Here is a 22,675-nt window from a genome sequence, read left to right as displayed (position 1 = left end):
TGGTAGCAACATCCAGCTTGCGACCACTACGGCACTGAATCTCCACTCACACCTAAACACACACATTTTAAGTTGGGAAGAGGTGTGATTTTTGCAAAGAGAGGAGTTTCTTCAGCCACCCACGGTTTTCTATTCCATTGGCTACACTGGTGGCAGTCTGAGATTGGTAATTTAATTAGTCAGCTGGCGACAATGTGAATTATTGGCTGTGCTGGAAAGCATTTTCTGCACTGCCTACAGGATAGTTTGAAGTGAAACCGGAGGCAAAGTGTACAATTATAAAAATAAATATATATATATATATATATACTGAGAGAAAAAAAAAGCAAAAATTTGTATGAACAAGTGAGGAAGTTACAGGAGGAGTTTGCTTTCTCCAAGTTGTTAAATCCTACATTCTGCATTACTGCTTGTGCAGTGAGGCTCTGCTTTCTCTTACCAAGAAAGGTCATTAGGTGCTCTTTTACCAAACAAGGTCCCACTGCAACAATGCTTAATCAGGTCACCTTTGAAAAGTCCACAACTCAAAGCTAAGGTCAACGCAGAGAAAGGCCACACACTTCCTGTGTGTTCAATGTGTCTTGACCTATATCCGTCATGACAGCTGTGCTTGATTCATTGTAACAGAAAGATGACTAAATCCTTTTAATTCATAAACATCTGCTGTTTTTGATATTGGTATTTAGTATGTTATAACAAAAACATATTTTCAGCTGGTTTAAAAAGTTTTTTTTCAGCCCCCCTAAAACAAAGAAACTTGAATTAAAGGTTAAAGGTTTTGCCTACAAAACAGGTTCAATCCTCAAAATGAAACACTTAAAAAAAAAAAAACGCAAAATAAACTCTGGACTCGTTCCATTTAAACTAATGCATAACTGCTCAAATCAGGGTAACAATAAATGGCATGCCTCATTCTGTCTTTAAATGTACTGTAAGTACAATACATTTAAATATGAGATTATTATCCACTGTTGAGAAATATTCACCTTGATTAACCAAATTGTTTTGATTTTCAATGACAATAATTAACATGCTTGTTCTCTGCACACAGTCTGGATGCTCTGGTGTCTTACATCGGTGGTGAACCTTGCTGCACAGCTGAGTATGGGCTGTTGGGATGGGTGCTCGCACATCAGCGTGACCTGAAACACCAAGAAGGATTTTCACTTATGTTTAGTCTGTTTGCATAGACATGATTATTTGCATGTCGTAGATGGTATTTTAGAATAACAGACAGAGGTTCCTGCTTCTCGCGCTTCTTAAAAAGGATTTTGGTCATTTTAGATTTGATATGTATAAGGCCTGAAAATATCACATCGGCAGCACCTTCACTTGGTCTATTGTTGTAATGCACGTTGTCATATTTGGTGATACTCCTAGCAAAACGTTGTTTTTTTTTAATCTAATGGGTTATGGTTGGCTGAATATCAGTCTTCCACACCTGTGCTCTGACACTTTTGTCAGTCTGATTCACTGCTAATTAATCACACCAAATCTGTCCTGTACACAAACCAGCTGCATCACTCACTGACAAAGTGACAACGAGGTCAAAACATCCCCCATCTGCTTTCTTTCAGGAACCATCGGATGACTCTCGGACAGATTTACATGTGTGATGACAAACAAGTGTCAAAGGATGCAGCCCGAGATCCCTTGACGGTGATGCATTTCATCAGGGGTAGTTACTGACATCTGCTTCAGATGGAGACTTCCCACAATTCCCGGAGTGACTTTGGACGAGTGATTAGAGAGTAATGATGATGATAGCACGAGCAAGAGCACGGGACTCACATGCTGCTTCATCGAAATGCAATGTTTGGCTGTGATGGTCAATTGATGGCACCGCTTATTAATACACACTATGAAGGGAATTTTGTGTCCTATTTATGCAAGTATTAAAGGCAGTTTTGAGAGCAAATTTCTCATCCTGCAGTCAGAAATCAAGTTTGTAAGTAAAAATATATGAACTGATAAAATCCTTTAGATTGCAAACAAATACAGCTTACACATTAGTTTTGTTGGTCACAGACTTTAGATTTTTGCTTATGAAACTGGCTTGCTTGTTGTCTACATTTTTTTTTTTAAATTTAGGACCTATGCTGATGCTCTGTAACACACTCGACATTAGAGGACTGTGTTGAGCAACATGAAGGTCAATTGACGTTATATTGCCCTTTTCTATTTAAATGTTTTTAAATACAGCAGTACTACGGTGTACGATGTTTGGAATCCAAATCATTTTATTCTCAGTCCACATTCATATTTTTACTTAAAAACACGACTTTTGATTGCAATGCGAGAAATTTGCTCTCAAAACTGTCTTTTTTACTCGTATTTTTAAAAAAAACACAAAATTACCTTCATACGCACAATATACACCGATAGTAATTTGAAAAATGCTGATTGTATTTACAGTAGACTCAAATACCATGTAAATTTGGCCAATTATCTGTAATGATAAGAGAAGAAATATACTAATCATATATTTTCTTCATGGCTGGAGGGATGGCAATGTCGGTCTGTCCACCACTTTGGTCTGAACTCATATATCTTAATAACTATTGAATGGATTGAAAATAAATTGTGTTCATGGTGTGCAGGACTTGAATCCCAATGTGATCTCTGACTTTACTTGTAGCTCCACCACTCTCTTTTCATCAATGGGTCAAGTGTCTGTACAACAAACACCAAATTAGGCTTAGATTATTTGGTTATATTGAGAAAAAAAAAAAACAGGGAATCCTTCAAATTAAGGTTGCTGTTGAGCTGTACAATTTATATACACATGGTAGTAGAGTGAGCATTAATACTCAGTCTTGGTGGGCGCACAAGAACTACCACCATTGTTTTCTGTCAACATGTCTGTCTGTAAAATATAGCCTTTGGCTTGCGAACAAGTTCCATTGACACACTCCAAATCTTTCCTGAGCAATTTCCAGTAAAGACAGAGGTAGGAGTTTAATGCTCTCTACAAGAACATCTGGGACTTGGCAAAAAAAACCACACACACACACACACACACACACACACACACACACACACACACACACACACACACACACACACACACACACACACACACACACACACACACACACACACACACACACACACACACACACACACACACACACACACACACACACACACACACACACACATAATGCCAGCAGCAGACTTAGTACTTACGATTTTAGGCTTGAGGAACAAGGCTTGTTTATATTTCGCGTTTTGTCTACACACCAACCTCGTCATTACGGGGGAATTTCATGGCATCCATACAAACACGACAAAAAGTAAAAGAACACAAATTAAGCAGAGCGCGCGCGCGCACACATTGAATTCCACACCTTTATTCTCCCGGCGTGTGTGTGTGTGTGTGAGGCCACCATCCTCCTGTAAAAGGTGTGATTTGTCCTTTCACTTTTCTGCCAGCATTATCGATTGCTCCACTCAAACAAGAATGGATTCACTGATGCAGTTGACTGTTTCTTTCTCATGTATTTTTGAAGATTTTACAGGCTTGTTGCTGGTGTACAGAAGGAGGAATCTGGTCCACTTTGCTCTAATATCTATCTCTTTGTCTCATTTACTTTCACACGTTCCTTTCTTCTGGCGTGTTTCGGGACGCTCCTCCAGACTGAGGAACAGCTTCGCCCATGAGGCTGTCAGGATGCTGAACTCTCTCCCCCGTCACACCCTTGCTCCATAAACTCTGAACTTTTACACTGTGGGCCCATATTTTCACTACGTTGTCTGTTTTATTGTTTTAGTTACTGTTGCATATTTGTGCTTTCCTTGTTATGTCTATTCTATTTCGCACACAGTAGGACTGTGAGAAAGGTTTTTTTTTCAATCTGTCTATATGTCTGTATGTCATGGTGGATTGACATTACAAGTTGAAGTTCTCAGAAGCGCACCGCTAAGAGAGGCTTGTCGAAGAGGGCAGAGGAGACTATAAGACTAAGAGTATTTAAAATAAATACATTTACAAAAAAGAACAGACTGTGTCCATAAGAAATGTCATAATTGTCAATTGACTTTTTTTTTTCTACGAGCTCAACAGGTCACTCATTTTTCAAAAGCATGACAACCAATCTACACATTTGCAAAACATTCCTTTATTATAAATAAATCTCCTTTTTGTATAAAACTGGCATGCTTCAACCATGGCATTTTACAGGTTCACAACCCAAGGGTACAACCCGGTTAGCCAAGACAGCAGGAGGAAACACACTCATCTCATTATGCAAGGGCGATCCATCAGACAACGGTGAGACAAGAATGAAAAAATCGTCACAATCACAAAAATACTTACAAGTAGAGAACAACAACAAACATGTTTGAGTCTCATAGATTTTCTCTTACATTTCTCTTTTTAAATATCTTTTAAAATGGAATCTGTTACATCTCTTTTTCAACCCCACCTTTGCCCTTTTAGATATAATGTCTACACGGTTTCTGAGTTTTTGTTTTTTTAATGTCATTTTCACGTATTTTTTATTTTTTTTCTTCTATTTTTGTAGTTTTTAATAGTTACTCGTCCACCACAGTGTCCTATGGTATGTCTCTTTTTTCATGTTGTTTCTTTTCTTTTTTTTTTTTTTAAAACAGGTAAGTTCATGGTAGGACCAATGAGCTGTGAGCAGCAGGAAAGCAGGCACACTGACTGGCTGTTTATGTGGTCCCACCTCTGTGGTTTGATGGGGAACAATACAAAATGTCTCATGCTTGGATTCCGTCGGGCGCTCCTGTCTGTCCGCCACTTCTTCAGCCAATCAGCGACGGGCTCCTTCTTTCACTTGGCCCCGCCTCCCAAGGCACGCCCCTTCTCCTGTCCAATCCCCTTCTTCTGTGGTCCCTTCAGATGGCATGATTACTGTAGCTGACATATGTCGTCTTAGTTGATGAAGCTGCGTGAGGACGGACAGGGTGAAATGAAGAGGATGGAGGTAGACAGGGAGGTGTGTGTGACGGCGGTAGAGATAGGAAGGACGGATGCAGGTGAGGATGAAAGAAAAAGTGGAAAGGGGCAAAAACAAATGAGAAGAAAATGAAAGAGAGGCGACAAACAGGGGGAATGGAAGGTGAAGAGGAAAAGAAAGAAAGGAGAAAGAGCAGTTGAGAGCAGATCTCGCTTCAGTCGATCACCCAACAGCATCACATCCACGGTCCACCCGAGTTGCTTTTTGTCAAACCCATGATGTCTCGTGTCGCCTCAGGCATTGGATGGTAAATGTCAAGGTTTTCGCAGCACCACAGGCCTCTAAACTGCACTACTGTTGTACACATTTTCCTTATTTCACTTGTGTTTCACACTGCTGGTACATAGGACACAATAAGAAAAACATAAAAAAAAAAAAAAAGGTAGAGACTCATACTTGTATCCTGTCCGTAAAGGTTGCAGAGTAAATAGTTGCAACAGGAAGTATTCAAAGAGCTGAAGTTAGCCCACTTGCTCAATAAAGGAACTGTGACCCGCTTCCTTCACTGATGCCAATAAAGTGCAGACAGAAAAGCGGAGTCTGAAACCTATTCATGCACCCGCACACGGTATTCACAGACTACACGTGAACATGCGCTCAGTATTGCTTAAGACTGTTAACATGCCACACGCGCGCAATCAGCGAGAACGTGACACGCGCGCACGCACACGAAGGACGCGGAAATCCATTTCCATTTACAGACAGGTGTGAGGCTCGTGAAAAAAAAACACACGCACAGTCACACACACACACTCTCCTGGCGTTTCAGGTGCAGATTGCTGACGTAGGGTCAACGCAAAAAAAAAACCCACATCTTTAAAGTAGCCGTAACGGCGCTTCATACCACGTTATTTAAAAACAGTCGCCGCTGCTGCTGCAGCTGTTTGTCGCGCGAAAAAAGTCAGTCATGAAATTCATTTTCAAATTAAAGCAAAACAAAGAGTTAATGCAAACAGTGCATCCGAGCATAATGCACTCAGGGGGGAATATTTAGCTTGTTTGTATCGTGCAACTCCATCACGTCACGCAATTAACAACAACAACAAAAAAAAAAAACATATTTTTCAGAGGCCGGGTCGCTGGTAAATTATTTGATTGCATCTATCCAACTACACATAAACAGCTGTTTGACTGCAGCATTAACAAACACGCATTTCCTGTTCACACTGTATTCATTTCTGTATAAATAATGTTACCATGCCTTACTTGTTGATGTTTTTCAATTACAGTGAGCTCATGATTTTTCATGTGCTGTTTAATATTGCAGTGCCTCACAAAAATTGTTTGTTTGCCTTTTAAAAGATTATTCCGAAACATTACTTTGATGTTTAACTGTGTTTATGCTCAGTGATGCATTTATATAATTAAAGTGTCAACTTAATGAAGATTGTGAGATGCGGTTAACGTAGATTATTTTGTCATATAACTGATGGTTGAGTTTATATAGTTTATATGTATAATTATAAAACTTCAGTGTTCTCTTACTCACTGTTGGTCTCCATGCTCTCGCACAGTTCAGTCTTAACCTCTCCGTTTGGCCGGTCTCCTCCCTTCTGGGCCAGTTTTCCCGACATGGTGGCTGCTGTCACGATTGCCTGTATAATCCGAAATCCAGGAGTTATAAACGGAGACTGTTAACATGGTACGAGTCTATTCAGTTCTTTCTTAGTTCAATGAAGGTGGATTATACGATTAGATGATTCCCTCCTTTCATGAGCAGAACTCAACTTTAACATCAACCGGAATGTCAGGAAGATATGGAAGGTTTGGGAAATATTTTGGAAGCATAAAAAGCCGAACTGTTTCACCGCACATGCTCCACCTCACCTTGAAGCTGCGTTTTCGTTTTGGCACGTTCTGCTCCGGGTGGAACAGGATGATGTAGACCTTGGGCATGTAGAGCATCCCCAGAGACACGGAGGCCGACAGGCTGAGAGAGATGGTCAGGGTGGTGGTTTGGATATACATCTAAAACAAGACAGATACATATGCACAAAGAAAGACAGCGTCATTTATCACATTTGAAGCTGTCACAGATAGTCTGTTTAATTGTTCGACTTCACAATATGTCTGACGACAGAAAGAGGAGGAAGACAGATGGAAACCAGGAAGTAAAGGATGGTCTAGCAAGGGTGGGATTAGCTGAAGCAGCTGAATTCGTGCAGCGACATATGCAGAGAAACACAGGCAGTAGATCAAAGTGTAAATGAAATGATCGGCACCAATGTAGGCGCTTAATTGTCCGTGTGCAGCAGAGCTCATCTGCTCGTCCTGAAACACCAGATTAGTGTGGTTTATGAAATCAAGTCAGAAGATAACGACAGAAATTGAACAAAATTGACTTTCAGATGCGTTTCCCTAAAAGTTTGGATGAAGTTTGGCCTACATGAGAACCTACAGGAACACAGAACTTCATTCTTCTTCATTCAGAGGCTGAGTTGTTGGCAAACTACATTCCCCTCCGGAAATAACTGTATCCGTGTCTGTTCAGTTAAGAGTGAGTAAAATGACCGAAGTTGTATTGTCAAATAGACAGACAGATACTGTCCTCCAGTGAACCAGGTGGCAGGGACTGAAAAGGTACAGTGGACTCAAAAACATGATGACACGTACAGCAGGCACACCGTCAAAATGGTTACGTGCACTCTGCTAGATTTGACTTCTATTAGACCATATTGATTCTGGGGGCATTTGGGCAGACACACACACACACACACACACACACACACACACACACACACACACACACACACACACACACACACACACACACACACAGTGGACTAAGCACTCAGGTGCGTAGTGATTTTCAAAGAGTAGTTGAGAGGACAGATGATATGACAGGCTTCATCCAAATCCATAATACGGCTGACAAGCTCTCAGGACACGAGGCTTATCAGGCAAGCACCGTCTACAGTATATATGAAGACAGACGGAGGAGGCGTGAAGGGAACGCATGTTAAAAATGGAAGGAAAAGTAACGGAGAGTCGCGGCGAGAGAAGAGCGGAGACATGACACAGATATGGATGTCTGGGGATGCGGCGAGTGAGAAGAGAAGAAAAAGACTTGCAGAGACGCCGATCAACTGAGAAACAGCGAGTGACCTGAAAGATCGCGGTAACAGACTGTGTCAAAAAAAAGTGCAGAGATGCACTGGATGAGGCAGCGTCGGTAACTGCAGCCTGACAAGAAGCACACGGAGGAACAGGGAGCGAGTAAAGCAGCACTGTTAACTCTGCAGTGGCTCTACACCTCAGACAGACAGGATCTGATACACAGTGCTGGAATTTTATAGAATAACGTTTGATCCAACACTGCTGACTTTCCATTTCCAGTCAAAACAGTTTTTATACAGTCTTCTGGTACAGTTGCAATAATGCAAAAACTGAAACTGTGAAGTAATGATATGTATATACAATCCCAGCTTTACACTGGTCTTGTTCCGCAATAAGAGCCAACTCCATATTACAGTGCTTAAAAAAAAAGGTAGCCAGCCAACAACATCAATAATTCAATTAAATAAAAACATACCTATGATATATACTGCATATTCATGCATACTGGTGGACACCCTGGGGGACTGAGTGTTGTTTGGTACTTCATTTTAGAATTCATTGTAAGCTGCAAATGCTGTAAATATACCTCTAGAATAGACAGTAAATTAGGACATATGTAATGCCTGAACACTAGAAAAAAAAAACAAGACAATAGATAGATAGCAAAAGATATTTAATTTTTCAACAAAACCTGACTAGGCTTTTTGACTCTGATATGGCAAATGGGATTTAAGTACTCAACAATAGAGCAAGGAATCAAATTCACTAATTCTTTAAATAGATGATAATACCTAATTCTCCCCACTGGCTGCTTAGATTATCAGGTGGCTATGTGATGGACGATGAGATGGTGGCTGAAACTCGCAGACACACATTTGTATTATATCAATCTTTATTTGTGAAGACTCTCATTGAACTAATGTATTCACAGGCCGTTGACAAACAAAACTAGTCCGAACTCTGAAAATAAATCAAGACCTAACTGTAATGTTCACAATAAACCGAGGAATTAACTCTCACACAGGTTTCTGAAAAAGACAAAATGCTTTCCACTGTACTTTCCAAAAATAATCCCAGTCTCAAGGTTCCAAATTTGAATTGGTCCACACAAGAAGACACACACCTGCCTGAAGGCGCAAGCGGATCACACTGACAGTAGCCAAAGGGGAAGGCTCGATAGAAAATAATAATAATAAAAAAAGATTGAGGATATAAATACACAATTAGCCATGTCTTATTTCAGCCAATAAACTGGAGGCAAATGGACGCACACACACAAACATGAAGTCCAGCACAAATTAAACACAAACAAGAACTCACAAGAAGAGAACGTAATAATAATTGTCTAAGTGAACTTCCTGTCATTAACATCACAGTGTGTTAACATCTACAGGGCGTGATAGCAGTTTAAACTCCACAAGCACAAGCACACGCACACACACACACACGCACACACACACACACACACACACACGCAACACAAAGCACTAAAACAGGAAGGCATTTTACAGTCATTTCGACTGTTCAGATCGTCATTTAAGCGAGAGGAAGAAGATAATGAGAGAAATTAGCAGGAGGGAATTTGGGGATTCCGTCATACTTTGCTATGTTGTTTCTTTTTCACATTTCCTGTCAACGAGTTGCACCTAATTGAATTGCAGTGAAACAGTGATTCGCGATATCAGAGAGGAGCAGATGGGAAAACATGCCTTCACTAGGAGAGAGGGGAATGAAACAGAGATCAAGAACAAAAAAACGATTGAATGAGGAAAAGACAAAAAAAATGGAATAACCTACAGAATACCAGCGAAAGAAAAAGAGCGATTGCTTTCAGCGGTGAACTTGCTTTTATCAAAACAGCAGCGAGTCTGCTGATAGCCGCTTCCATTACATCCAGCCTTTGGTCCAAAGTTGTGGCTTCCTGCTGATATTTGCACAGAGACATGGACACAAACTGAAGACGGAAGCTGTCATCGTCCACCTTGCTGTCCACCGTCAATAATGGCTGAAAAATATGTGCGCTACAAGAGCCCTCTATCTCAAAATGAGCTAACTCAGAGAGGAGTTTATGAATTATGGACGGCTGTATACTGCGTGCTTCTTTAAGGTTTAAATCATTTACTGATGTGTACTTCCTGGGCCGTGATAGTAAGAGGTTCTGAAAGAGGAAGAGAGAAGTAGAATGATGGCTGATGGGCGGGGGGGGGGGGGGAAATAAAGAGCGCAAAAACATCAGATTATGAGGAGAACTTTTACTTTTAAGGTCAAAGGAAGTGATGCTTTAGCTAAATTGTTGTCAGTAAGTAATACTGCTGACTTTGCAGAGCTGCACTGATTACACAGGAGTGTTTTTACCGTCACCTCATGACTCATTTTGTTTATGAGAAAACTGTTCATCGAAGGACTTTCGTCTACTGGACAGCTTGTTATTTTTCAATTAGAGCTGAAAGGATCGGCCCACCGTTATTCAGCCCAGATCTTATTGCAGTGCTGATTAGCATGATTTATAACCCCCGATAACGCAACCTCGCCGACGGCTTTATTTTTCGGAACACCCTTGTTTTATATTAAACAGACGTGTACAAATAATAATGATATTGTCTCGTCACAGTGGTGCCAGCAGCCGTAATCCTGTACTTAAATTTTGATTTATTTCAAATAAAATGATGACACAGCAAATCCCGTCTTATATTTTGGCTGCATCCACTCACTGATGATGCAACAAGGCGAATCAGAGTTTTGTGTGTCAGTGACATGAATTAATCGTTCTCTAAGTGCATGCGTGAGAACCCAGATGTTAAAAGTAGCCTATGAGCAGGTGGTTCTTGTGGTTACTAAGAAATATAATCCTCGTCGCACCCAGTTGGCCACAAGGCATCAAGGTCAAATAGTTACAAAGTCTTTTTCTAGACTTAGCCACTTCCCACCTATTGTTTTGGTTGGCTGCCGTGTCAACAGCAGGGCATGAACATACGCCATGTCCAGAACCCCCGACTTCACTCCTTCCTCGAAGTTCAAATTCCTCATCATGTCTCTGAGTCGCTAAGACGGAGTATCTTAATACAGAGAATGTAATTGGTGGGACATCTGGCTGACAGACAGGCAGCTTAAACAAACACCATCGGCTGTCGAGAGCAGCCTTCTTTTGACGGCAGACCCATGTGATAGCTTGAGGCCTGACAGCTCATGTAAATGACGACCGAGTTGGCTTTATTACAAATGAAAGTCTGAAACAGGACGTACTTATAAGGACTGCATCAGAAGCAGATTAGGCCTATCTTCTACAGACACTGCAGTTTCCACTCACTGATATACACAGCGGGGAGAGACATGGCAGCAAACATGTTAGGTTTATCACGTGTTACATAAATGGCATCATCACAGAGCTTTTCCTCTGCACCTTTTGTCGACTTCCCATCCTCTCGACACTGCTCGACTTTCACAGGATCTAACGTGACTGCCGTAAATGACAATCACGGAGAGGCAGTGACGCAATTCAATCACCTTTTAAAACCAGATTTGTTTTTAGGCACGGCGCAGTGAAATGTTCAATACTTTAGGCAGCCTGAACGGAGGTATGTGCACGCACCGATAAGCATACGAATTTGACACATGCATGGGTCAGAAGAGCAGAAACACGTACACAAATCCCGGCTTCTCGTGTTTGATGAACCAAGGCATGAAACTTTCTAAGTCATTACACTGCATCTGTGATCATTGCAACTCCTTTGATACCACAAGGCAAGACAAGGATGGTGAAATCACAGGGTCCTGGCCAGCAATGTGCCCAACTTAGCCAATAGATAGAGGGCCGATATGCACAAAAAGAGACAGAGAAGGAGAGAGAGAGATATGCTATGAATATGAAAGACATCATGGATGAGTGGAGCAGACAATAAACAAACAGCAAACAATAAACATTCGGGATAACAATCATCGGCTCACGGGAGGAGAATAAGTGATGACGAGCGATACGCAGCGATGACGACGCAACACAGAAGGACAGAGACTGCACTGAGGAACAAATCCTGCATCAGGACTCTATGAACATATTCCCATGGGACGCCGACATTTATGTTCAAATCAACACGCAATCGACAACTTAGTTTTACCACATCTCTGGGTTTTAACAGCTAACAGCTGGCAGTTGTCACTTCTTGGTATTGAGGCGCGCGGTGTGCATTTAAAGCGTAACCAACTGTCAAAGCACACAATTGTAGAGAAAAATGTCAATTTAATTACAGCAAACCTGACGAGGAATCACTGCAACTTTTGAAGGCGTCTTTCAAGAATGTCCCACCATGCAGGAACACAACTGCTGAAATCAGATTTTCGAACGTACCCGGATTGATCGGAGGACACAAAACAGAAAGGGGTTTCACCGTGGGAGAACATGGGTCCTTCATCTGTACGCTGTTGCACCGAACTGCTTTGCATTTGTTCGAGGCTGAACTCGGTTTCAACTTTCTGCTGTCACAGAGTCGCTGAGATCTTTTGCCCGACATCACTCCCCACTCTTCTGGTCTCCGAGCTCTCATTTGAGATAAATGACTTCTGGCTACTCTGTTTCTTGTCTCGAGTCAGCGAACGGTCAGAGAGAGGGATGGGCGAGAGGGGAAACAAAAAAAAAATTAGAAGAAGTAAGAAAGCATTGTTCGTGACATCTTCCATTCCCAAAGATGTCTTCTATCCTTCTATCTTTTATCTCCGTTCCCTCACTCCCACCTATCCAATCTCTAGTTATTGGCTGGCCCTCTGCACTGCACTCCAAACTCCCTCGTATCTCTCAGAGGAATCGTTTCCTCTGTCCTCCCGCTGTCTTTTCTCCTTCCTTTAAAATATCTCTTAAGTCTCCTCTCCTTCATCTTCCTGCCGTCTCCACCTTCATCCTGAGTATCTCCCTGTCATCTCTTTGTCTGCCCATCTCAGCTCTGCTCCATTAAACATGCTACCCTGTGTGCATGTTGACAATGAGTTAAAGTGTCCTTGATAGATGCCTGTCCTAACCAAATATTTTTGCGAGCAGGGTGACTTTCCAAATTGCCTGAAGGTCCCGAAGTAACTTCACAGTGCCATTCAGTGTCAGCACCTCCAGGGTACCAGTGTCTGTGCTTCTCCGTGCGCCTAATTGACACCTCCTGTGTCTCTTCACTCACACCGTGGGACCACTCATTGTTTTAATCACTCGAGCCATGGGAGGGTGAAGAGATTTTATTTTTATTTATTTATTTTAAACAATGTGAGGAGTCACCGAGGATATTTCCTTTGCCACTCTTGACTATGAAAGATTCGGAAGATGATACTTTTCTGTTTTGCCTCAGTAAATCAGCCGACGAAGGTTATAGTTTCGCACTCAAAGTAAATATGACAATGAATCAATAAATTAGGTGCTAATTTAATGTACAACTGTGTCGTCAGCTAGCCTGTATTTACAAATTGTAATTTGGCCAACAACAATACATAGTTTTCCTCAATATATATTGAAAAAAAATATTGTGATTTTTATTTTTCAAACTTAGGGCCCGACTACAACTTGAGCTGCACATTTTTTCCGCTGATCGATGGCGAGCTGTCTGGACAGAACGTTTAAGTCAAGATAGTCCAAAATGGAGGAAGTTGTCAGGGGTTACCAGCTGTGTTACATCATCCACTTTCTTTTAGTCTCATCTTTTGCCGTGAAAACGTGTTCCGCAACAGAGGAATGGCTTTAAGTAAGGCAGTTATGAGGTGGTACATGATGGTAAAAATAACCTTTGGAATAAACTGCGTGAACTCACTGTCCCACTGAACTAACAAGATCACAAACTGTCAGTTAGCAAGCAGTCAGTTTGAAAAGCTTTACACACTTTTTAGTAAGACGTAATGAAATGATGGACATTCCTGAGAACAAAATGCAAGCTGTGTAAATAGCACAGTATGGAAATAATAGAAAGAGGGTTGAGGAGATATTGTGGCTGACAAGTTCCCAGCTGGCTGGTGTATTATTGGGTGGCTCAGCAGTTACAATAGCTTATCGACTTACCCACTGTGTCACCATGTTTCTAAAACCACATATCGCTGTGTTTTATCAGTCAGCTTACGTCTTCAAAGTTAGCTGGAGTCGTGTTTAATCATACAGTATGCTCAGACCAGTTAAAAAAAAAAAAAAAACAGCCTAAAAAAGTTTCAAACATAATACCCACTTTTAGATCCACAAGTCCTCACCCTGAACTGAGCCCTGCTGAAGACGATGTGTTCGATGCACTGAGAGAACAAAAACATAAAACATTGAAGGTTTTCACCTCTTATCTGATGGTCGGGACTCAGGAGGCAGTAAAATGCATCAGCACTCAGAGTTGTTTAGCTGCTTAGAAATACAACCATGCGGAGGACCGTTTTACAACTTCATAATTCACCTCAATATACTTTGTTTCACAATAAAAAGCAAAAGTATCAAACGCCATTCAACAAAAAACACTCAATGCAGGAGAGGAAAACAACAACGAAACAATTTTTCTTTGAAATACAGAAGCACCTAAATATATGTCTTTGTCCCTGTAAGATATTAGTGCAGGAAACTGACAACTTTTCATTAGTATTTTAGCTCAAGATATCTATTCAATATATCAAATCCATAACATAGGCAAAGCATTACATGTTTTTTTTTTTTTACTGGATCCAGCTACGTTTAATAGATGTAATGCCCAACTGCTGGCAATCTAGAAAAATTTTGAGAGTTCTGGTGTCTGAAAAAAAAAAAAGCCCATCAATTCACAGCCACAGAGGAAAGTAGCAACAAGATGAAAGGTACACCAATTGCAGTGAGCGTTCAAGTCAACAACCATTTGTTGCAGTTGAGAAGGATATCATTTACAAACACATCGTTGCTCAAAAATCACTCAAGAGGTGAGAGGGAGCAGGTGTATGTTTCTTGTTTTTGTTTTTTATTGCGTGGGGAAAAAGTTACTTTGGCAGCGTTTCCGTCTCTCAAGATGCCTTTTATTCTGAGCTTGTTAAATTCTCAAGTTACACTCCTCCAAACGCACACATCACCAACATGGTGCTATGATGACAAAAAGAAAAAAGAAAGCGGTGACACGGGGCTCTCCAACATCATATTTTAACTTTATGTCAGTTGGGCTTAATTGGGCCCGAGCTCGCTGGTCACTGTTGTCCACAAGTGCCTCATTACCTTCGACAAAACACCACTTAAGAGATATTTTTTCTCCATCTGATCCATACTGGTCTGGGGGTCTTGTGTGTGTCATAAAAGAGCGTACCGAGTATTTCATAAGATAATGTTACAGCCGTATTTGCTCTGCCATAGCTTGTTAGTGTTGCTCTTATCGACTTACAAATGCGAGAGAGTCAGCCAGAAGCCCAAAGTCAAACAAAGCCAGAGTTGTGCGTAAAAGTTTCATTGTAATGCAGACCGCGAGGGTGGCCATGTTGTCAATAGCTTGCTTTCTCTAGCTCACTCTCCTAAGTGGCGTGCCTGTGGCCCTACTGTGCACAGCTTCAGCCAATTAAAATACCCAGCAAGGGCTTACGTGGAGCCTCATCAGTCAGCAAACTGCTATACAGGTTAAAGAGGAAGAAAAAAAAAAGTCTGTAGCCCCTTGAGCAGGTGGAACAGAAGTGACTGTATCTCATGTTGCAGTGGATGATGATGTGCAATCTTCACAAAAAACTGGGCAGTAATCGTAAGCTGCGCTACATAGTCCCAACCCTCTTATGAAATTCTAATTAGTTTGATACAAGAAAAAAATGATAAAGTCCTTTTTTATTTGGTGACCTTATTTAAGGGAACTCATCAGTGGGTTCATATTTTTCCTCTACTTCTTTTAATTATGTTTTTATTCACAACAGTCCTCTAACTCTCTTAATTGAACTCTGTTTTGAAATTACCATCATCAGGATATTGTTGCCTTTATAGCTTCCTTACTGTTGTCAAGATTGGTGTGTCTACATTGCTGTGCTGATAATGGCTAAATTCTGGAGAATTCTGGTAGCTGAGACCAACTCCTTTAAGACTTCTTTCGCAGCCAACTAAGTAAAGGCAAGGCACGGCAAGTTTATTTGTATAGCAAATTTCAACAACAAAGCAATTCAAAGTGCTTCACATAAAACCATTAAAAGCATCAAAACATAAGGCAAAAGAAAATGACATTTAAAAACAATTACGAACAGTGATTAAAACATTAAACACGCTAATAATAGAATATAAGTTACAGTGCTGTTTAAGCAATAAAATACAGTAGTAAAATGCAGAAGAAAAAAAAGTCAACACTGGTCAAACTTTCCTTGGTGAGCTGTAGAGACGTATGATGTTCATGTGTCATGAGCCGCTTGATGCTTGCATCCACAGTTGCAGCAAAAATAAAGCGGTGTTATTTTGTTGCAGTGTATTCTAAAGTTGACTTTTGAAGTAAAATGTGCAGCTTTGAATGTGATTGTTACTATGGTGATTCTGTTTGCATGGTGAGCGAAAGAGACAGGAAAATGTTAGACTGCATACCACTGTACACGACTAAAAGACTGACATCTACTGTGAGAAATTGAGAGCACAAACGTGTAAATGTATCTTTAAGTAAAAAGCTCACACACACACACACACACACACACACACACACACACACACACACACACACACACACACACACACACACACACACACACACACACACACACACACACACACACACACACACAGAATATTGCTTATTTTGGTGGGTCCTCCTAATCAGCGTTTTGTTAGTAGATGGCAAATGACTAAGAGCATGCCATTTTTTCAAGTGGCTTTAAAAGTGCACAGTAAATGAGGAAAATAGTTGATCTAAAAGTAATGACTGGAATAAATGGTATAAGTGGTATAATAAGTGGTGTGACCCCGCTTTTCATTCCTGATTCGGACCTGAGTGGTTCAAAGACTGAATGGCTCAAGCCAGGTACTTCCTGTCCATAGCCAGCAGCTGGATGCCAGGTTATTGCATCCACACAGCCTGAAAAGCAACAAACTTTGAATTTCTCTTGGGATCAGAATTACATCACAAATTATATTGGGGCATCTGCAATGCTTTCATTTATAATTAAAAAAAAAATGTTTTGCCTAAATTATCACTCCTACTTAACTAATACTGCATAATTCATTTGAAATCATCACACTTACTTCACATGCCTTGTGTTTTGCGAATAGACCGCAAAAATAAAAAGCAAACATTTTAAATTGTGCCTTTTGAAATGTTACTGGGAATAAAAAGAGACTGCTAGCACAGCTAGTGCCAGTGTTGAAGTTTCAAAGTTTTTTAATTTCTGCTTTGTCATGCAGTTTGTCTCTCAACAGTCAGAAATGACAGCTGCAGTGGAGGTGGGAAATAAGACACAGAATAAACAATCGGATGTAATGGTGACTGCTGCTTTGGACCTTGACAGAGAATTTTGCTGAGAAGTTTGGATTTATAATGTTTTTTGTTTTTTTTTTCCTATCTATTGCTCCCTAGAGGAGAGTTTTTGAGTGTGTGTGTGTGAATTCTGTGTGCGGGTGAGTGTACTTAAATGTTAGTGAATGTAGGGCATGCAGGCCTGTGTGTGTGTGTGTGTGTGTGTGTGTGTGTGTGTGTGTGTGTGTGTGTGTGTGTGTGTGTGTGTGTGTGTGTGTGTGTGTGTGTGTGTGTGTGTGTGTGTGTGTGTGTGTGTGTGTGTGTGTGTGTGTGTGTGTGTGTGTGTGTGTGTGTGTCTCTGTGTGGGGTCCCCCATGGGCATCCCCACATCCTTCAACATCTCCCTGTTTGATGTCAGGATCTGACACTTGCTGTCTGTCTTTCCCCATCCTCAGCCAAACGACCAAATCCCACCAGATCCCAGGAAAAGATTGCAAAAACCCATTCCTTCAAAAATAAATGAAAGATTTTACTTTTTTTTTTTTTTTTTTGCCAACGCAGCCTGCTGAAGATAATCACCCCGAGGATTGGTAAATTCTGTCAGAATGAAGACAACATGACGTCTAAATCCAGCACAGGAAAAAAAGAGACATTGTTCAGAAGTGATCTGTTCTCTGTGCGTGTTCTGTTGATCCCTGCGCATTGCTCAGGTAGAAATTATGAGCTTATGAGTGTGAATTTCAGAGTGTTTCCTGGTATATTACCATAATATAAAGCTCTATATGTTTTTTTTTCTATAATTTCAGCTTGATTAACTTCAGTTTTTTTAATTTTTTTTAAATTTAATATAAGCCCAATTTGCTCCCAAATCCCAAACAAAGGTAATGTAATCAACACAACAAACAATATATCAAAGAATGTTACCAAATTGCATTTTTCACCTGAGGAATGTCATATTTACCAAATTTGTGTCCACAATATCTGCATTCAGTCACGAGATGCAGGACTTTCCACATCTCATTCAGTTCCACTACACCTTCTTACTGAGCTTTCTGACTGAATGTTACTTCTCTCTTAATAAAAGAAATGACCTTTCTATAGTAGGTGCTATATAAATAGCACCTACTTTTTCCTCGAGCATCCCATTATGTTCCTATTGAAATACTCATTTAGCCTTTAGTAACACTGTATATCGGAAAGGTTTCATTCACAGAAAATGTTCCCATCAAGATGCTTGGAGTCTGTGTGTCTGAGTGTGTGCACAGTGTACATTCTCTCTGAATAGCCACTGCTTGGGTAATTAAAAACTCATTTTGCACTGCACCTGTTTACTGTAAATATCATACCTCATATTTACCTTGAAACGAGGAGTTGAGACGGTAATTAATTAATTAATTAGCAAAGAGCCTTTCGATCCTCTATCCTATCACTATTAGAGACTTTGATTTTAATCTTAGCACCGAGTTGAGAAATTTAGTTTTTACACGATTATTCTCAGACTTTTTTTGTGTGCATATGAACCCTCTGGTTATCTTTACTCTACCTGAAACATGGACGATTATGTGGACTGTTAAAAACCATATGCCACACAGTGTCACAGTGTATGAAGATGAATGCAAACAATATGAAAGCATTAACTCAGATTTGAGAGAGGCTGATGTACAGTAAGCTGCAGATAATTGAGCAGTCAATTCTTAAACAATTAAGAAAATTCTCTATTTCCTCTATTCCTCTTCATCCAGCTGTCTTTCCTTTCATATTTTTGTTTAAATTTTACACCTTCTAATCTTGAGTCTGCATGCACCTCTCTCTCACATTAGTTTGTATCTCTTCTTCCATCTTTAGTGTTTGATGGCTGTGTCAGTCCCACCCTGTTTAGAGTCTCTCTATCGTCAATGTCTCTCTCACTCTGCACTCCCACGCTCTGGGATTCATTCTTTCTCTGCAGCACTACGCCAGTGAGTTCAGTCTTGCTACGTGACATTTGCCATCTCTTCTTCACCCCTAACTCCCCCCGCCCTTCTTATCTCTCTTCCAACGTTGTTCCCACCCTCTCAGCCCTCCTGTCTCTCCCAACCTCTTCTGATTACAGCTGATTGATTACTAAAGGTTAGTGCTGGTAAGGATCTGGGCAGCCACTGGTTCTCCACCGGGACCAAAGTCACAGCCATAAATCTGTCTTCAACGTTGAACCACGACACTGTGTATGTGTGTGTGCGCGTGTTGTGATGGGCAGAGATGGATTTGTTAGGCAGGAAGATTGACTTGGTGTGTTCCTTATGTACTCCTGAGAGTCAAACACAATCACCAGGAAAGAACAAAAATTAGAAATTGTACTTTAAGTGAGAAGAACCAGCCTCAGTACATTTGCCGATAATCTCAACCTCGTTCTCCTCCACCTGTGTCTACTCCCGTCTGCTTCACCGACACGGACACATTACAGAGATCAGAGGACCTTAACCAGCGTGACCTACAACGGGACTGCAAAACGCAGGAGAGACTCTCACACTGAGCTGCATAGAAACAGGTGCTCAGCCACACTGCCTGCTGAGATGAGCGTCTCATTTGCGTCTCACGCCTCGTGTGTGTAGTGCCTCATTTATAAAATAAAAACCAACACCTATTTTTCACAAGTGCGGTTCCAAACTAAAATATACAGGGAAATGTGATCACTTTTGTACTGTATAACAGGAAAAACCCAAGGCAAGCTGCAGTTATATCACGAAGACACTTTGATAGGTGAAGGGCGGTTTTCCCTTCACCTGTCCTCTGTATTGATCCTCTGTCTCGGTGTGTGTGTGTGTGTGTGTGTGTGTGTGTGTGTGTGTGTGTGTGTGTGTGTGTGTGTGTGTGTGTGTGTGTCTGTGTGTCCACCTCCGTATGAGGGTAAATTAAAAAAAACACGTGCCTACTTTTTGGTTGCAACTCATCACTTGTCGGACCTCAAAAATACTTTACTGATGCTCGTTATCAAAGAGGAACTTATCGATTCAATGGTAGGACCTGCAGCCGCAGCACCGCAGCTGACAGGCTGGTGACACGCAGCATGTGTGGATACACACCTGCAAGCAAGCTGCAGCTAAGACGTGCGTCTCGGGTAACGCACACACCAGGCAGGCATTGTGTCCCAGGCCTTACACCTCAGTTTGGCTGAGGCCCTCCCTCCTCCAAAGAAGCTTATTCAGGTGGCTTGGTGGAGCTCAGCTATGTTAATACATGTTACGAAACATAAGTAGGTCTCGGACACCTTCAATTTGTCAAAGTAGATCTCTGAGGGAAAAAAGGTTGGAGACCCCAGATTTAGGTGCTAACGTATTGGTTCAATGAGTAGCTTCCTATGTAGACCAACGTGTCCAGGTCCATGTGTAGAAAGAGTAAAACTCAGAATCATATAAAAATGTTAGATTTTCTTTGGTGGAGATTTCAAACTCTCGGCAGCTCCGACATTTGTATACAAGCATAATCAATGAACAAAAACACTCACTCAAATATGTTTCTCTGCAAGCAACTGGTGCACCCATAATGATGCAAGAACAAACACACCTGCTGTGGAAAAAACAACACTCACAACAGACACAGTGAGTGGGTTTTGTAGGTAGAAGCAGAACGGTTGCTTCCTCCTCTGTTAGGGGTAGGAGATAACAAGTTGACCATATATAAGACATCTGGAGAACAGGAGAGGCGGCTCATGGGGAGACACAAATAAAAGAGATAAAGACAAAGAGGCAGAAAGAAGAGAAACAAGAGAAAAGAAAGATGGCCTATCCATAGCGTCAGACAAAGGAATGATGAGGCACACATGTGGAGACGTAGCTGGAGAGAGGATGTAACCCTGTGGTTTGGGCTTTACAACAGGCAGAACGAGGCAGAGAAAAGCACACACGAGCATTCACACAATACAGGCTCAACCTTTTCGTATTTCTGCAGGGGGGCAGCAGAAGCTGTTTGGAGCCACCATCCTTTGCGTGGTAGCATGACCTATTTCAAAACAATACTTCCCTGGTCGGTGATGGTTAAGAATCCCTTTCTTCCTTCATTTATCTCTCACATTCTTATTCTGGGTCTCATCTCACGTCTCTGTCTCTCATTGAAACTTCCCATTTCAATTGTTAACGTGATTTTCCTCCTTTGCCTTTTTCCTCTGCCAGCTGTGACTCAGAGACATCCTGAGTCTTCAGAGGATTGAGAGGCACAGGATGCGAGCAATGGGGATGCATGAAAATAACAATATTAAGTCAAAAAACTGTGGAGTGCTGCTCAGGTGTGTGAATTGTTGTCCCTCTGGTGGTCTTAGTTTTGGGGATCAAACAGTTTGGGTTACTTTAAATGTTACTGGCCGCTTAATGTTTAAAGGTATGTTAAACTATTAAGAGATTTGAAGATTTTGATTAATATCTGCATTTGGTTTCTGGTCCGGACATTATGTTTCCTATCATGTGTCTTTACTTGTTCCCATGTACTGAGTGACAGTTCATTGGTCCATACTGATCATGTGACCACTGACCAACACATATAAGGATCAACCCGAAGGCAGCTTATTTGTACCTGCCCTGATGAAGGCCTTAGATGCTGACACGCGTTGGCATGAGTTTTTACTATGATTGAATAGCCATGACTGATTAAAGGCTTTTTAATGAATCACCCTCTTGAGTGTCTCAGATTTCTGCAATATTTCTGAATATGTTCATATAGTACTGAGAAAAAGGAGTGTATGAAGTTACATGTATTTTTCAAAGCTTTCACACAGCTCACTTACACGACTACAACAAATCACTGAAGAGCTCAGCTTGTACAATCTAAACACAAAAATCCCTTAAACTTTTGTTGTGTGCATCATAACGTGCAATATCTTTAGCTAATGGTGGGGAAAAACAAAACTGATTCACTTAAGTATTGAGATTAATGTTCTTTTACTATTTATGTAATAGCAACGGCGATTCCTGAACCCATATTTTATTTATGATATACACTAAGGGCCAGATTTACTAAGATCTAAAATAAAGAGTACTAAATTGCGTGTTCCTTCCAAAAGTTAGCAACATTTTTTTTTTACCTGTTTTGCGGGTAATTTACTAAGAGTAATTGCGTCATTGAAATCAGGTGCAAATCGCTGTATTTAAATCAGGGGTTTGCGTGCGTTATAGTGATTCCAGCAATGGAAAACAGAGCGACTGCAAAAGGAAAAGGACATCTGATCCCATTGAAATTAAGAAATCTAAATATAACAAGAACAAAACGCTATATAGGAGATTATTAGCAAGAAAGTCAATACTG

General features: G+C 40.9%; 1 protein-coding gene across 2 annotated transcripts in view; it reads right to left on the bottom strand.

Moving 5' to 3' along the window:
* Window positions 1–4,101: 4,101 nt before the first annotated feature.
* grm8a (glutamate receptor, metabotropic 8a) overlaps window positions 4,102–22,675 on the bottom strand; it is a 213,646-nt gene continuing 195,072 nt past the window's right edge. Inside the window, exons 12-14 of one of the 2 annotated variants that reach the window (XM_069709232.1) lie at window positions 6,813–6,953; window positions 6,471–6,580; window positions 4,102–4,913 (exon numbers count right to left, since the gene is read on the bottom strand). In XM_069709232.1, the coding sequence (XP_069565333.1) occupies window positions 4,901–4,913; window positions 6,471–6,580; window positions 6,813–6,953 (264 nt within the window). In that variant the 3' untranslated portion in view covers window positions 4,102–4,900. The remainder of the gene's footprint in view (window positions 4,914–6,470; window positions 6,581–6,812; window positions 6,954–22,675) is intronic. The other variant, XM_069709231.1, reaches the window with a different exon arrangement.

This window comes from Brachyistius frenatus, unplaced genomic scaffold, assembly GCF_029030835.1.
Source record: "Brachyistius frenatus isolate BFR_SWC_R1_liver_20210118 unplaced genomic scaffold, ASM2903083v1 Contig_81, whole genome shotgun sequence".
Lineage (NCBI taxonomy): Eukaryota > Metazoa > Chordata > Actinopteri > Embiotocidae > Brachyistius > Brachyistius frenatus.
This window is presented reverse-complemented; position numbering and strand designations above follow the sequence as displayed.